This window comes from Falco biarmicus, chromosome 3, assembly GCF_023638135.1.
Source record: "Falco biarmicus isolate bFalBia1 chromosome 3, bFalBia1.pri, whole genome shotgun sequence".
Taxonomy (NCBI): domain Eukaryota; kingdom Metazoa; phylum Chordata; class Aves; order Falconiformes; family Falconidae; genus Falco; species Falco biarmicus.
Window position 1 is genome coordinate 93600382 of NC_079290.1, and position 18323 is coordinate 93618704.

The 18323-nt window shown below is 41.0% G+C and overlaps 1 protein-coding gene across 7 annotated transcripts in view; it reads left to right on the forward strand.

Annotated features, from left to right (window-relative positions):
- Nucleotides 1-18323, forward strand: part of FARS2 (phenylalanyl-tRNA synthetase 2, mitochondrial) — a 249532-nt gene that overhangs the window by 159540 nt on the left and 71669 nt on the right. For all 7 annotated transcript variants that reach the window (XM_056333249.1, XM_056333242.1, XM_056333248.1 and 4 more), the window contains one exon: nucleotides 9602-9753. In XM_056333249.1, the coding sequence (XP_056189224.1) occupies nucleotides 9602-9753 (152 nt within the window). The remainder of the gene's footprint in view (nucleotides 1-9601; nucleotides 9754-18323) is intronic.

Genomic DNA, 18323 nt, shown 5'->3' on the forward strand with positions numbered 1-18323 from the left:
AAAATAAGGAAAGGCATTAAAGAAATATCTGTTCTGCACAAGGATTCTGCTTGTGGAGGTTTAAGTGTTCTTTACATTTTGTCATTCCATACTTAAATGCTTAGTGTACTTTTTGTGCTTCGTCTGTTCTCGGCTTATTGGGTTCTCTGTAGTTTTCCATTTCTAAGTGTTGTTACTCTTTAACAAGTGTATAGCTTTAGGAATGCTCAGGGTCTGCCTGAAAGGAAAAATCAAAGTCTTTTCTCCCTCTTCTGAGTATTGGACAAGTAAGTAGAGCCTTTCTTTTCTGTTTCTCTTTAGCTTACCTACTGTTCTTTAAATTTAGGTACTGTTTTTACCTTGCTACACTACCCTGGTGTTTCATTATTTGTTTTACACTTTGGGGTTATGATTTATATAATATAGTACTTAAAGGGGAAAAAAGTGAAGTTTACTCTAGAAAGTAAAGTACTGGATTTCACGAAGAATCACTGCAACTCAGGCAGTTTCCCCAAGTGAAGAAGGAAACCCAGCAATTTAAAGTGGCACTGGAGAGCATGAAGACTGTTTCAAAACCACCAGAAATCTGCTTAGGTAAATTGCTGTACATGGCAGTTGGGATCTTTTCATTTCCTAGGGAGCACAGACTTTCATGATGCACTATCTAAGTAGCATTTGCCAGATGATACAGATTAGCTCATAAGTCCAAGAAGCGTAGAAATATGAGGACATTCCTTTGTAGCACAGCAATGTCCAGGTCATTATGAGCAGTTGTACTTGGCCAAGAAATATGAAGCATCATTGCTGTTGTCTTGGAAATCTCTATGCTTTTTAGGAGGGAGAAAGAAAAAAATAAATACAGCTTGTTAGGCAGGATGAAGAACACTTTCAGGTGTTGCGTGTGTCTGTAAGATTTGTGATGCCAGCTTATTTTGGCTTTAGTCATATTCAGGTGTTCTGGAGATTCTGCTATTTAAACAATAACTCTTTGGAATGGTGGATTTAATGAGCAGAAAAGGAAATACAATCAACAGTACTTTATATGAGATTTTTTTGTCTAAGCTGAAATAAAATGTTGGGTGCAATTTGTTTCCATTGTTATGCTATGTATTTGGAAGAAATACATCTTCATATTGCTGCAGTCTCTTTCCACATACTTGCATTCTTTATTTTAATATAAATCTTTTATATGAATTGTTGATGTGTGCAGTATTTTACCCAACTGAGCTATTTATCTTGGCATTATTATTAAGCATAATGAGAAAAACCATACAAACCAAACCGTAAAGGAGGAGGAAACCTGACTTCTGAGGATGGCAGACACTGAGTGCCTGCAGCAACCAGTGCCTTCTGCAGGAATTGCAGGTGCTCAGCACCGCTCAAGAAGAAATTCTCAGTATTTGCTGAGAAGTTGGTTTTCTGCTGTGACTTATACCGGTTTATTGCCTGTTCCTTGCAGGCATGGTAGATATTTTTTAGAAAAGTGCATGATTGGTAGACGCAGTCTGTTTGTTGATGGTTTGTTTTTTGAGGTCTGTGTCTTCTCTGCCTTTTTTACCCCTGCTACAAATAAACCTGACAGAGTGATTCTGCCTGTGGGGTGGGAGATTTGGATAGGAATGACAGACAGAATATGGACAGCCCGTGCAAAACGCCGTCCTAAGTGTTGGTTATTAGGTTTAGTGTGAGAATCCCCTTTACTTACCATTTTGGTGATTCCAAATCACTGGATTCCTTCCCCAGGACACAAGCTTGCTTGTTTTTTATAGAGAACACCAAAACATAATAAACGGATGCCCCATTCATTCCCCTTTGTGTCACAATGGTTCTCTGGTAGCAACTGCTCAGATGGAAAAGTAATACCAGAAAAAGCATTTCTTGGCTTTTAGGTGTTTTCCAGTGATACATGTGTGTTTGAAATGGGAGGAGATTAGCACCATGAAACTAGCTAGCTCAGTAAGCCATTGACTGGGAGCTTGGGGAAGAAGCATGAGGAGAACGTGTGTTTTTCCACAGTAGACCTGGAACTGCTATAGGAACATGTCAGGCTAATCTCTTCTGTACACTGGTGCTTTCAAAAGAAGATTTTATGAAGCTGAGATACGGGAGCGAGTAGTAGAGAGACATCACTTTTGGTGGTTCTCTCTGTGAGTCCTGTTTGTTCAGTGGGAATGAGAAAATATTTTTGACTAGTCAAGCACAGAGCAGAATCAACGTGTGTGTGTGTTGGTGAGTCCAGTCAGCTGCACTGTCTGTAGGCAAATCTTCCTTGTGGCCAGTGGTGGCTTTTGCCTGGGCTGTCATCCCAAATGAAAGAGCAGGGCTGGGACCAGGGCTCCTAAACACAGCTTGGACATCAAACATTTCTGTCAGCCGTGACAAATTAAAACCTCTAGGAATGGAAAGGAACCAGGCTGGTTAGGAAGTACAACTGGAGGAAAACAGGGATGGCTGTGGGAATGTTTGGGCAATCCTTCCCATTCCCCCAGCCCTAGAGCCCCAGAAGGCTTGCATAGTACTGCTGCCATGCCTAAGAGGAGTTGTATCTAAGGCAGCATAGACCGAGTTCTCTTCCGTAGCTCAGCATCTTTATGCTGTTCTTCATACTTGCTTTAAAATGAGAAATCACTAACTAGAAGAAGAAAGGAGATTTGGTTTGGTAATATTGTCATTACCACAACGCCACAAAAGAAGCAATTTTCTTAGAGAAAAGACCTATGCTATACCTAACCATCCAGCTCAAGTATGCTGTCTCCCATGATGGCAAACAGCAAGTGCACAAACAGCAGAGCAGGTATGGTAACAGTGTGATCCCTCTCTACTTCTGCTGATCCTGCTTAAAGCCATAAGCAAGCTGCTGAACCAAAAATGCGGTTGGATTGCTCTGTTTGGTAGTGACTAGAGGATCTGTCCACCATGAATTTGTTCAGTTCCTTCTGGTTCCATGTAACAGATCCTTAGTTATAGTATTGTCCTGATTTTGGCTGGGATAGAGTTGATTTTCTTCCTAGTTTTGGGTTTAGTGTGAGACTGATGTGGAGAACACACTGATGTTTTAGTTGTTGCTGAGCAGTGCTTACCCCAAGTCGAGGTCTTTCCAGGTTCCCATGCTCTGCCAGTGAGAAGGTGCACAACCTGGGAGGGACCAGAGCCAGGGCAGCTGGCCCGAACTAGCCCAAGGGGTATTCCATACCACAGAACATCGTGCTCAGTATATAAACTGGGGGGCAGTAGGCAGAGAGCCACTTGAGGACCAGCTGGGCATCAGTCAGCGAGTGGTGAACAATTGTATTGTGCATCACTTGTTTCTTCTGGGTTTTAGTCCTCCTTTGTTTTTTGTTATCTCCCTTTTCATTGTTGTTATTATTGTTGTTGTTATTATTATTTACTTTTTTCTCGTTCTTCTTCCCATCCCACTGGAGGGGAAGGGGTGGTGAATGAGCGAGAGTATGCGTGGTGCTGAGTTGCCGGCTGGGGTTAAACCATGACGGTCCTTTTTGGCACCCAACATAGGATTGATTTAACCCCAGCTGGCAGCTCAGCACCACGCAGCCACTCGCTCACCCCCCTACAGTGGGATGGGGGAGAGGATTGTAAAGGTAAGAGATAAAGACAGTTTAATTGATAAAGCAAAGCAAACCACGGAATTCACTCACCACTGCCCGTGGGCAGGCGGGTGTTCGGCCATCCCCAGGGAAGTATTGCTCCATCATGTGTAACAGTTACTCGGGAAGACAAACGCCATCACTCCGAACATACTCCACTCCCCTTTTCTAAGCTTCTACTTTATACGCTGGGCATCATATGGTCTGGAATACCCCTTTGGTCAGCTGGGGTCAGCTGTCCCAGCTGTGTCCCCTCCCCACTCCTCCTGCCCCCCAGCCTGCTCGCTGGTGGGGTGGGGTGAGGGGCAGCAAAGGCCTTGGCTCCGTGTCAGCGCTGCTCTGCAACAGCGAAAACATCCCTGTGTTACCAACACTGTTCCCAGCACAAATCCAAAGCATAGCCCCATACTAGCCACTGAGGAAAATTAACTCTATCCCAGCCAAAGTCAGCACAGGTATGCAGAGTGTGGCAAAAATGCACCTTTAGTTCATTTGAAACCTGATGTCTCCCTTGCTCTCCCTGCACTTTTCCCGTTGTTTCTGTGAGAAATAAGGAAGGGCGTTTCCCTTCCCACATTGAATTAATTTTGAAGGCATTTGGGTCATTCGAAGGCACTCATGTGATATTCAAACTGAGGACAGAGCATTCTCACTCATGAGCAAAGAAAATCTCTTCCACTCGGAGTCTTCCATGTACAAGCAGAGTGCCTGAAATCCAGGGAGCACATGACGTTCCCGTAGACCCAGGGTGTTCTCTGTACCTGTATGTGAGCTTGCAGAGGTGGAGGGCTGTGTTGTGGGGAGCAAGCTGCCGTCCAAAAAGGGCTGATTATACTCGTGTGTTCATTCCTGGAGAAGCTTGGAGCACCACTGGAGGCTGACGCCCTTCTGCCATTCCCCACAGGAGGACAGAGCAGTGCATCAATCCCAGACTGGTCCATTTGCTTTGGTTTTAAGAACTTAATCCCAGAACATATGCGTATATCTGCTTATCAGACTTTATGGAAGTTCTCTGTTGAAATTTCTCCATTTTCTCCTTTGGATATATATATGTGTGTGTGTATATACTTGTACGAATATGTAGAACTTACTATATATAACTAAGAAAAAAATTGACTTGGTGAAGGGAATGGTAGAAAACATCATAATGCAACATTGTGACTGCGAATTTCAAGCCATGACAGCCAAGAAATTCAAAATTATGTTTCCTGCAGCAACTGTGATTTGTCTATGCTGATCGTAAGTATGAAAATGTAAATCTAGAAGCATACACACTAATAAAGGAAACTTCATTATGTGCAAGGGGGCTAAGTTGCAGTTGTAAATTTGCAAATTTGAATTTCATGCCTGTTACGTGTTTAAATTTTGTATGATAACACTGAATTAATGTAGTTTCACCATGGAATATATTAAGAAAGGCTTAGCTACTACAGCACTGTAGCTTTCATTTCAATGAGAATATGACGTTGCATTAAAACTGTATAGTTTATGTACATATTTCTCCCAAACATGGGCAATGCAGGACTGTTAAAACTTGACAGCCACGATGCTGCTAAATCTCATATTTTTCTGACATAGGCTGGTGATGGCAGTAAAGCGTGGCTGGCTTTTTGGCTGCTATGGAGTTGCTAACCCAGTTTTTAGTACATGTCATCGTTAACCTTGTATTTGTGTCACTGTTGTCAAAATACAAGTACAGCTTTTTTCTCCGCTGTGTTTGTCGCTCATTTGTTGTGTCCCCCCCATCTGCAGCTGGCAGCAGGGAGGGAACTGAGGCAACAGCCAGAGCACAAAACTTCTGTCCACTTGGCATGTTACACTCATGGTTACTGCATCTGAGAAAATGTATGGTTGGGGTTTTTTCCTAATGCCAAATATTTGTGGAAAGTGCCGAGGTTCATCTCATTTTTTGGGACTCTGGGCTAAAGATACTGGTTGGCCTTGTGCTGGTTTATTCGCTGGCACTGGCTGTGCATTATCCCCAACTAGTTTTCCTCTGGAGATGGGTGCTTCTGCCACGTATTGTATTTTCTTTCCTGTGCAGCTGTGTGGTTTCTGGATCAAGGCTAGCTGGTGATCCTTTGCTCTGTGTGGATGAACAGAGACTATTCTTACAGTTACCACTTGATTCCTGCTGCCAAGGTGTGCAGAGTAGTGCCCTGGTGTGGCAGTGTATGCAGAGACCAAGTATCTGCTGTTTTATGCTGACAGATGAGTTGGTGGAACTTGTTTAGGACAGCTGTCTCCCAATGCCTCAAGCTGCTGCAATACTTCAACATATTTTAGCATAAAACACTGAGAGGAGCAATTTTCAGCTGGCCACAGCAGGCTGTGAACTGCAGTCATGGAGGAACAGGAACATGTTTGTTTTATTATGTTTGGTTTATCATGTTTATGGATGTGATTACTGCAGGGGCAATAATCTTGGACAGGAGGGTAGAGAAGAGGGCTGGGGATGAGCAATGCCCTATACTGTCACAAACCCATGTAGAAAAGTCACAGCCCTGAGCTTTCAGTGATGTTCCCCTCGGACGCATCTAGGTATGGACAAGGTAGGCTGGCAGAGCAGGATACAGCACTGGTGTCCAGCTACTCATTTCTACAATAAAATTAGCATCCTGAGAGAGAAAAGCTTGTAATTTTAGTGAGCACTTGGCTTTGTTACTAACCAGAGAAAGAAATGTGACTAATGACTAGTAAACATGTATCATTGAGGGTGGACCATTATAAGCTTCCATTTTATTATTTAAAAAAATGGTAGTAATGTAGTGCTCCTAAATGCTTTCACCTTGGATGATTGAAAAGTGCAGTGTCATTATTTGCAATATTCCGTACAACGCGGGCTCACTGGAGTCGTATAGATAGTGTAATCGCTGGGAAAGCACTCCTGTTTTCCTAGGCTGTTGAAAAATGTCAAAGATAGTGCACTGCAGTGTTTGAAATGGAAAGTAAACAGAACATTTAAAGTGGCACTGTAGTGACAAAGATCTGATGGGACCAAAGAAGTGACGCAGAGTTGTCTGTGCGTCGGCAGTGCTGTCTGCCAGGCCTGGCCAGCACTTTGCTGCAGCATTCTGCAGGTGGGATCAGCTCTGCCTCTCCTTAAGCATCTTTTCACTTCCTCAAAAACCGAAGGGAGGTGCCCGGGCCGTGGAAGGAGGGACAGCGGGGCTTCCAGGCTTGGGCAGCATGCTAGGAGTCGGCCAACACACAGGCAGTGGAGCCAGCCGGTGTCCTGTTAACTTCTTGGAGCACAGTGCTGGAGCACGCCTAAGTTGTGAAGAGAACGTAGCTGGAAGTGGTGGCTGGAGGTGATAGTAGAGCAAAAAATGTAGTTGGAAGAACACATTGCTCTCAAGAGAACCCTTTAAAATGTCTGTAAGTTCATAAGGAAATGTTCTTCGGGGCTGCTGCCTTGAACTGGGAAAGGGATCAAAGTCCATGGGCTTTAGACAGCTCTGCTGTTAACGGGCAGGAGAGGCCAGGAAAGGAGGACAGTGATGGCAGTGGGGTCTGTTGGACCCCATGGTATGTATCTGCTGAGGTGCCTGAATACAAACTTAGTAACTTCATTCTGACCTGCCAGTTGGAGACTCTTGTCGTATCCTCTTCACGTTTTATGTGTAGCTAATGAATAATTATATAGCTTATATAGCTCTACCACAATCAGATCAATACATTGGAGAACAAGGAATTTTATCCTTATACTAACTTTAGTGTTGATACAATACTTACTGCAGTGATGTTGCAGCCAGGTGGTGAAGGGACAGTACAATATGGGATTATTGCCTTGCTTTTTACCCGAAAAGATTTTTCTGCATTATAAGGCTCTGAGAAAAAGTAGGTACCTAGAAATAAAAAAAGAAATGCTTATTGTTTTAAGCATTTCTCCTTCTAGTCTTTGTAACACACACAAGCATACACACAGGCATGCACACACAAAATTACGAGATTTCTGTGTCCAGGCTAGTAACACCATGGATTGAGTCAAAGAAACAATTTTCTTATAGACTCAATAATCCAAGAGGGCTGGGCCCTATAATTTATTACATCTTTGAGCAACTTTGCTCACATGGAATTTGATGACAGTGATAATGTAAGTCAGACTGTTCCAGGTGTACATCTCATTTTAAGTGGGAAAGAGAGTGCTGTTTTCATGTGCCTGACATAATCCTGCTGCTTTTGAAATTGATAGCAAATACTCACTCACTATGAGTTGTGGGTACTCTGCTTCTTTCAGGGTTTAGGATGTTACTGAGTTACTTGAACACGTAATTATTTTTCTTTAGTGTCCTTGTACCTGTGGGCATGAAAGTAGGCACCTGCCCAAATGGAGTGGTTGTGCTTAGGCTCATGCGCCACATCTTCTGGTTGAATAATTAAATGTTCTGAAGCTGGGAGTTCAGTGAGTTTTGGATTAGTCCCCTCAAGCTTTGAAGTGTGTTCAGGAGGTTGCTGAAATACGACAGTGGTAAAATAGTGGTAAACAGGGGTGAGGTGAGAATATAGGGGTCTACTGCAGGACTGTAACTTTATTTGTGCTAACACATGTATCAGGTTGTTGGCTGAGGAGTATCTCCAGCATTTGCAGCTGTGAATTTCGTGTAGCAGGGGAGATGTTTACATTTCATTCATTAGTGTTTTGTCAGAAACTCGTGTGGTAGATTTATTGTGCAAGGTTTTTTTTAATTTGGTGTACAGAATATGAATTCATCTGACAAGTTCTTTAACAAGTTGGATAATCATTTGTGATTCACAATTTTATTCACTGGGGGGGTATTAATTTAAAACTTGCACTGTATTCCTTATCAGATATTTATTGACTGGTTTACACTGTACAGAACAGGATTTGAGTAAATCGGCGTGCTGTAAATTGCCCTTTTAACAGGTTTATTGCTTTAGCAGGTAATAATTTAGGATTTCACTGCTCCATCATAAAACATTCCCAGGCATGGAATACATTTTTGAGTGAGGCAATACACTGTATAGACCAAGGTGTACACATCAGCTGTCATATACATATAAGGAAAATAAGAAAAGATATTTTCTCCTGCAGGGCCTGGCAATCTTACGCAAAAGTACTTATTTCAACTTCAGTGTGTTAATGGAAGGCAAAAGTAAGAGATTGCATGACCCAGAGGGCCTGAAAGAAGAGCATTACCATTTTCTTTTCTTCAGAGTGGGAAAATATCTCAGAAAAGCAGAGATCTCAAACCCAGTGACTCCAGGGAAGTTTCACCAAAACTGAAAAATTAATAATTGTCTTGTTTTGTTTCTGTTTCTCTTCCTGTTTTTGCAAATAACGAGTTGCACTGTTCTGACACAAGATGAGGTCTTTCTGTCTGCAGCCAGGATGTCCCTTTATGTTTAAGAGTCCACTGGGGTACTTATGGAGTTAATAATTATGCTAATAGCAATACTTTTTTTGTTGTTGTAGATGTTTGGATGCCTATAAAAAACATTGGGAAGCGAACTAATCTGTATTTATAAGAAAACTGTTTTGTATTGTAACCTTTTAATAAGAAGTCACTTACTGATAAGACTTTCTTAGAAATTGGATAGTACCAATAATAAATATTGTGCTATATAAGAATGCTGTAAAATGCATACAAATTTTATACCTGAATGTATAAGAATTCTTGAATCTGTAAAAAATCTGAAAAATGCTTTTAAAAAGTACAATTTTACCCAGTGTATAATCATCTTGAAATGATCTCTTCCATTTAAACAGCTCCGATCCAAAAGTGTATTCAGGCTCATAAATGCTGGTTTTAGCAAACAAAACAAGTTTTTTCTTCTGAATGAATGAATCAGAGTGGTTATGAGGGGACCTTTAAAAGACGTCTTGTAGTATAAAATCTTGCATCTCAGTTCTTTATGAGGTCAGTTTGCACTTCAAAAAGCATTTCAGAAAGCTTCTAAAATGTGTGCTCTGTGTGTTTCACAAGTTCCAAACAGTTATAGATATACCTACCAAGTCCAGCCACTTACAAAGGTATGTTTTTTAATTTTTTTAGCCACTCAGCAGATATCCACCTTTGATCAATGACATCTCCTTCTGGCTGCCTTCTGAGACATACTCGAAGAATGATTTCTATGATTTGGCTCGAACCATTGGTGGAGACGTGGTAGAAAAGGTTGTCCTAGTGGATGAATTTACCCATCCAAAGTAAGTACAACTTTTAACACATTGTTCCTGTGGCCAGAATATAAATATCTGCATTCTACATACCAAGAAATTTTTGATTCTTAGGCAGTTTGCACATTTCATTTTTTAGCTCCAAAACATTTTTACAACACTTTCAAGAATATTTTTACTTAAAAAAATCTTATATTTCAGTTTTGTACTACTACTGAGCTTCTGCTATTCAGACCACAACCCCAATATGCTGTGCTCAGTTAATCACAGCAGCTGTAAACAACTGTTTTCCTCAATGCGTCTGACAGTGCATGACACTCTTTTCCATAACATGTCTGATGTTTTGGTCCTGCTCTTCACTGAGTGACTGGTGTTTGTCTTCTTGTTCTCTTACTTTCTTTTTCTAGTCCTGATTTACTAGTATACCTTTACTGTAAATGTCAGGGCTAATAATGATTTGTTGCAGAATAGTAGTGTTGGTGTTCAAGGGGCAGAAAAAAAAATCAACTTCATCCCTTTCTTTTTGACACTTATCTATGCTGTTGAACAATCCCTTGGGCTTCAAAATACTTTCTTATGGATATAGCCACACTGACATGACACCTGGTGCAGAGGTTACTTTTCCAAATGATACTATCATTTGTGTCAAAACCTGACAAGTATCAGCGGTTACATATGCACTGTTTTTCAATTTGTTGTTTCCAAATCAAAAAGTAAAAATGCTGCTGGCTACTGAATTTTCTGAAACTGGGGTTTAAAATAATTTCTCTTCTTTGAGACTTTTTTTTTTTTTTTTTTTGTACCAAAGAAAGGCAGGTAGTAAAACTAACTGCAGTGGTTCTTGAAGATGATAGGAGAATGCTTCATGTTGTGCTCCATCACGTATAGACAACTTTTCTTTGACCCTGTTCTTTTTAACTTGATGTGTGTCGCAGATCAGATGGATAGATTATTGTATGGCCTAGTTCATGGTCGTTCAATGGATTAATATTTATTAGGGTTTTTTTCCTTTTTGTGTGGTGTTATATGAGACTGTTCCTGGTGTGTGAAGAAACAGAAATGCCAATGGAGTTTGTGTGGGCATCTGAAAGCTTTGAGCAGTTAATTCTAGAGTGGTCCTCACATGCAAATCATGCGAAAGGATCTTAACCCTATACTCAAAACAATGTTTCCAGCAGGGGAATATAGGCTCGGATAAGATAATGAGTACTATTCATTGTAAAGAACAAGACTGTATCTTACAGAGAAATTCAAAAGCAAGTTTGTTGCAGGTATGGATAACTTCTTATTGTCACCTAGGCTGAACCATAGTATCAGTTAGGACAAGTGCATAGACATTGAAGGCTGCTCACACAGATCCTGCTGAAAATATATTTCATTGTCTTCTATCATAATGGTTCTGATACAGTACTATCAACATTTTTGATGAAAACTGAGATGTTAGACCCTTTTGGAACTGGTCCTTTCCATTCATGCATGTGGAATGTTTACTGTATGTATAATACCTCTGTGTTCATAGCCACTTTCTGTCTACATTCTTCCTGGTGATAACAGACATGCAATCATCTTTGTTGTTACATCTTCTCTTGGGGGAAAATTCTGTGTGTAGTGTAAGCAGCTGTTCCAAGGCTGAAGGTTTGGAGAAATCTGGTTCCCTGCTCCCTCAGACAGAGGCAGTATTACTCTGTGATTAATTTTGCAGTCCACTGGAGGAATCCGCATATACTGGGAGGGCCTCACCAGCAGCACAGCATCAGTCATGGCTCAGCTCAAGGGTCATGTTCCTCTTCTTTACTGAGAATATTATCTTCCATACTAGTAGAGTGATGAGGCAGGGACAGGATTCACTGCTCTGGATTTCTTACTGTGGTTTTTTTCCTCCTTTGATATGCTTTGACACATCCTGAACATATACCAGGGGGGACAGTTGTTCAGTACAAGATCATTTCTTCATCAGCAAGGAATACACCTCTGGTTCCCTTTGTGACTTCTGCAAATAGATAGAAAGGATGACTGCTCACTGAAAATTGCCACACAGATTAGGACTTTCCTTGCATTGTCCTCTAAAGCCATTAAACCCTCACTCAGGGGACCTCCAAGTACGTTTTGACACTACAAGGAGGAAACATTTCTCACCTTCATGTCTGAAGAATTTGGGTAGTAACACTAATGGATTGTTCATAAGTAATACTTTAGTCCTCTCAGTTTGTTCAACTGCAACAACAATGAAATAAATCTTTTTTAATGCCCCATTAAAAACCAGTAATTCCAAGGAGATGATCTACCTCATTAAAAAGAGTTGTAGATAAAGACTATAACATAATGGTTATTTCACCCTTTCATCTTAGAACAGGGTGTGGGCAGATATGCAACTTTTGGGGACAAATGACATAAGCCATGTAAGTTATTTTTTCTGTTCTCTACAGCCTTTGGAAGACTGACTGACTGAGAAGAGTGTTTTGCTTAGTCTTAATTCCAAGCTAATTGTCTTATTACAGAAACGATATAGTGGCTTTTTTAATTCAGTGTTGCAGAAAAGCCTCTAGACACATAAATTAACCTAAGAGATCCTCAGTGTTGCTATGGATCTGTATGTTACAGATCTAGACACTTATAATCATTATTTTGAATTATTAGTGAATCTTGTTGTGGAGGATAGAAGAGAAGTGTATAGGATAGGGAAGCCTGCAGTGCTGTCTTCAGTGTTATTTACTTACAAGCAGATGAGTAAGTTCATGCTTGTAATTAGTCACTTCCAGAATTTAAAATTCAGACTTTTTTAATCCTTTAAAAAATAGAAGTTTCATGAGGGATTAGGACATTTGGCATCTATTTTCCTTCTTAAACTACCATTATTAGTTATAGGACTATAAAGATTGGAAAATAGAAAATGCAATATAAATAAAACTAATTTAGAACACAGAAAGATGTCTTTTAATTAAGATCCTTTATAGAGGCTGTGTGATACTGTGTAGTTACCTTGCAGACTTTTCTGTGGTTCAGAAACCGTTCAAGGTTCCACTGGGCTTTGGACTGATAACCATGCTCCAGTACATTGCAATTACAGTGTATATTAGCAGTAAAAATGTATTCCTCTACAGGGAAAAGGAAAGGGGGAGAAAAAAGCATGAGACAAGTAATTGTTTAAACAAGGAAGAGATGTCTTGGAAAAAAACCAGTAAATCTTGATTATCTGCATTGTAAGGTGATAATGTTGAGATATCTTCCAGGAAAGCACAGGCAATTAAAAGATAGAGCAGGAAGGATTCTCATTGCTGAAAAGCACAAATTAAGGAGAATGCCAAGTTACTGTGCTAGGGTAATTAAGAACCATTCCAGCCTAAATGCATCTTAGGTAAACTTAACTAAAAAAGACACAGCACTGAGGTAAACTGAGTAATGTGCAGCATGTGAAGAAGGCTTTCCAGAAAATAAACTTTCTCGTTCAGTTTAGTCTGCAAAAATTTTATTTTCTTTTCCTTACAACTGAAACTAATTGTAATGGATGCCAGCCAAGTGAGGCTAGATCAATTGTAGAATGTTTCAAGCAGAGAGTTATTTCACACTGCAGTTGCATGTTGCTTTGAGATGGAGAAATAAGTATTCCCTGTTACAACTAATGTACTAGCAGTAGTTAGGACATGAAGACATTTCTTTGTTTACTTCTGTTGAATTTTGTCATTCCTGTAAATTCCTGTTCACCAGTGCAACAGGTAGACCTCACAGAGCAAAGAAATCCATGTGCTCTGATCCAAGCAGAGAACTGAGCTTTAGCAACTAAGTTGAGGTAGGTAGCTTTTGCATAAAGTGATTCTGGAAACCAGGATAACTGTAGGGATGCTCAGCAACAGTCCTCTAATCCACAAGAACTTCCTCCCTTTGCTTTCATCCAAGCAGTTCCAAACAGGTCTACCTGCTGCAAATACTCCTTTTGAGTCAAAAGTGTTGAACTAAAAGGAGCATGGACTTTTCACATGTCTGCCTCTCCACATTACAGAGTGTGCCTGCCAAGGTATCACATGAGAGGAGATGGCAGGTGGCTTTCAGCTGCCAATCAGCTCTTGGGACCCTAGGCAGCCACCCCGGGGGTTTAGATCCACAGTCAAACTGGGAAATCTGGGAATAGGGGATCCCTGAATGAGAGAGGAACACGACCTGTGTGAGATATATGGCTCTTGCGTTCAGAATATGCATCTGGGGGAAGGAGGGAGAGTAGTACAAGAGGCTGAACGAGTCAGAGGATAATCCTGTCAGCTGTTGATACCTTCCCACTGCCCATAGTGTAAAAAGCCATCACAGACTTGTACAACTGAATGTGGATGGGAAAGTAAGGCCCGCTGTCACCTGGGTTTTCTGATATTCCTGGAATCTAAATGTTGTATCATGCTTGTCCTCATAACACAGTCAAGGTGTAACGTCATCCAAGATGAATAATGCAGAATGTGGCTGTAACACACTGGTTATTCAGGCATATAAAGAATAAATCAGCAGATGTGAAGAAAAAGTTGTGGCTTTGCTGAAATGCTAAGGAAACTGGATGAAACCTTGGTGGTTATGGCAAGAACAGGAGCAGGATGCCTGTCGGGCAAGTAGAATAGAGAAGAAATGTCCCTTTGCAGTAAGCAAAATGTTTTCCACTGTGTATCTTGTGGATTTAAGCTCTCTTTGCTTGATATGTTAACTGCAAACATTTAGATTTTCATACGTTTGGTTTGTGGAACATGTTTTTCTGCGTGTGGTCTGTAAAATCAGTCCTCTGTGACTTGCCTTGAGTTGTCCTATTCTGTGTGATCCGTGCACCAGCCACCGGAAGGCAGCGGCACTGTTTCTGATACCTGAATTATTTCTTCCAAATCCTTGGAGATCTTTAAGGACCTTTAAGCGTTACTGTGCAAATACATGATGAGTGAGGATTTGTGGCTGACATTTTTCCCTTTGGAACATTCTAGTGAACAAACATTTGCAAAAACAAAGAGAATGTTTTGGACTGTATTGATACTGAAAGGGGAAAAGAAAGTCAGGGGTGGGGGTGGGGTGGAGTGTTCCTTGCTTTTTGCAGTGGCTGATCAACTCTTCATATCTTTTACTCAACTTGTCTAAGCTGTCTAATCAATATGAATGACCTTCAAAAATTAAATCAGAAAGTGATCTCCTTTTCAGCGGTCAAGACTTCTTCAGTTTCAGAAAGGAAATGGGTTTCATAGGGGAAAAAGAAAGGCTGGCTGAACGGCAGTGGGAAGGTAGAAAGGTCTTTGCCCACTGAATAAGCAAATCAAAACTGCTGCCATGCACAGAATCCCAGTAAGAGCAATATCTTGTGTTTCTAAGACATTCAGATAAGTTTTACAACTGCACACACACGGAATTCCAGGGATGATAGTGAAAGCATACTGTAACAGAGAAAATACTGGCTGTTCATACATGGTAGAATACAGGGTAGAAGTGGCACAATACGTTTGTGACCTGAGGTGTCCCTGATCGAGAGGACAGACAGAAGAGTCCAGGAGTGAGTACCTGTCCCCTACAGTGCAGCATCACAAAGAGAATCCAGAAATGCTGAGACTGTTTATCTTTGCTTTGGGCAAGCCCTGTAAATGTGTTTGGTTTTTTTTCAGCTTAGCATGCCACGTGTCTTCTCCTAGGTACCTTGCATAATCCTGTCATGTGTGATGGCCTCACGTCCTCACTCTGAATAAGTATTTTCTGCATTTTGCAGAGAGGTTGTTTCTCTGCTGGTCTGGGACCTGATTTTTTAAAGTTTGATAATAAATACCTTTTTTGTTAGAAAGAGAAAGGAAGGAAGAGGATATGCTTCCACATCTTCCTTTGTAAGGAAGATACGTAGGTAGGCTGAGAAAAAGTATACAAAACTGTAATCAAGAAATGGACTGTGTCCTCAGTGGTACTTAAAAGGTAAATTTTTAATCAGAACAACTAAAAATACCCTGAAAAGGCAGTGTGGAGACAGTAAGGGGAGAAAAAATTGATTTGTTGCATTTTGACAGCTACGCTGTTAAAAATATAAGTGAGGACTACGTAGGAAAGGATTTATTCTTGCCTTTGAGTGAATTACTTGCACACTTCTGGGGTGAGATCTGCACATTTGTAACAGTCTGTTAAATAAGTGAGGGGAAATGTATTGGCTGCTGTGAAGGAGGGAGGGAGGGAGGTGCACAGTGGCGCCGTCTTTAGAGACTCTGGGAGTTCTCGGATGACCTGTGTCTCTTCTTTTCCAAACAGTAAAAGGAGCAGATCTGATAGCGAAGAGTCAGATCCTGTTGACTGCTGTGTTGTGTCAGTGCACGCCCCTAGCTCCTTGTTAGGATATAGAAAAAACAGTGTAATAACATCTGTTTTGTTTTGGTTTTTACATTACAAAAGTGTAATAACCTTTTTATTGCCAGATTCATTGCATTTTTCCTTATCTAGATGGAGATCAAATCAAATACTTTGAGGTCTGGTTTATTTATTGAAGCTGGTGTGGTTTTGTCTTCTGGAAAAGGTGAATTAAGCAGAATAATTCTGAAGCACTGCTTGCTGCTAGTATTACGCAAATTAAAACAATCAGTTCAGTCCCTGAACACCTTGTTGTTCTCAGCCTGAGCACTTTACAATTTGCTGAGGGGTTCTTTGAGATTACCTTTAACTGCTGAACTGGCAAAGTCCCAGCAATAGCTTCTCTGCAGAAGAAACAACCCAGATGTAGCTTGGTTGACAGTAGCTAGCAGAGGATCGGGTTCCGATTAATGAACTGTTTCTCCAGCTCTGGACTTTTTTCCTCTGGTTTGGTCAAATGAGTTTAACACTAGTATTTTTGCCATAGATTGACTGTTCATGGGAGGCTCTGTCAGTGGATGCTGGTTGACTTCTGAGCCTTTCTTCAGCTGTCATATTAGAGCATAACTGTATAGTGGCTAGTTAAAGCACAGTAGTACCCCTGCTCCCTCTTCTCTTTTCCTTCTTTTATCCAACCAGGAGCAGTGCCACCTGTTTCCTCTTATGAATGACAACCTTTTCTGTTGTTTCTTTTGGCTTACGGGCTTCAGTTTAGAAAACATACCTGTAATTGAGGTTGCTTGCTTTAGAGTGCATTTCACTCCTGGCGTGTGCATGTCAGGCATTCCCCAGTGCACCAGCCCAACCCAACGGCCAGTGGTGTTTGCTTGATTCACGGTCAGTGGGCCCCATCTGCTCTTTGGTTTCTTCCTCTTCCCTGCCTTCTCTCCTTTGAACAGCAGCTGTGTAGAAATAACAGCTCCAATTCTCACAGTGGCTCCTGCCTAGAGGTGGTCAGGGTCTTTCTGGCCAGATTCATTTAGACCAAAGGCTGGGCTGCCCAGGGAGATGTGCTTTAGGAAGACATATGGGATCTACACGTGTTCCACGAAAGCCCAGGTAATCTACCACCTGAGGGCTGAGACATTGAGGTTTTCATCCCAGCTGCCTAGAGGTTTAAAGGAGCCCAGATTTGGGCTCCATGTCTACAAGGTTGCCATGCTGATTGATACATGGCTCTAGGATGTCTTGCACTTCCCACTTTCTAGAAATCTGATGCCACGCTGTCCCCCACCACAACTGAGACTGTCGGAGATGAGTTTTCCCAGACATGCTGCACAGTAGCAGGGGCATTCACAGAGCACAGGGCAGCCATCTGCTAGTTTTTATTTTTGAGGAAATTAAACCAAGAAGCTTTTAATTCCTCCTTTTCCTCTGTAGCAAAAACATTCCAGATTTAAATTAATTATAGATAATTAATTGAGTAAATATGCACATATTTTTGTTTAAAAAAAGACTTTTCCAGATATCTTAAAAATTCTGAATTTCAACCAGCACTGTTCCAGCTTCGTTATAGTACCTACTGGGTGAATTCAGAGATAGCAAAAATGAGCATGCACTTTCATAGCATAAGCCAGAAAGTGACATTGATATTCGATATGGAAGTAGATCTTTTCAGTGTAATATTTATTATGTATACATGTGTAGACTTGGAATCTGTCTGCATATTTTTGTTAAGCATCAGCTTCAAAGTTTTTTAAATGCTTGGCCTAGAGCTTTGGAATTCCAGTGTGGATTCAGATACCTAATTCCCTCTGATTGCTTTGAAAGTCTCCCAAATAGCAGTTCCCTACCCAAATCTAAGAGTTCATAGAGAACTATGAGAGAAGTCTATCTTGTAGGAACAGTGTGCCCTTGAACTCTTTAGCATCTGCTTGTGCTGGGCATTTCTTGCTTCACCAGCCAGAAAAATGGACTTGAGAAATACTAGTAAATGCCTTGACTTTGTTTGACAAAATAAGAAAAAGAAAAAAATATATAAAATTCAAATCCTTGCCTTATACAATAAAGTTTAAGTTCTGCGACTTACAGCTTTTTACACATTTTGTGACTGCCAGTTCAGACCTCTGATGCCAGTGTTTACTTGAAGACTATCTGGTGGGGAAAAAAAAAAAGAATAAACTGATTAGGAAAGGCAGACTCCACCTTCCCTCCTATCCTCAGTGTTCAGACAGGCACCATACAAATAGCTGTTCTTAATGGCTCGCTATTGAAGTCTGAGGTTTCCTTCAAACCACTGTATTCAAATCAATTGTGGGGTAGAC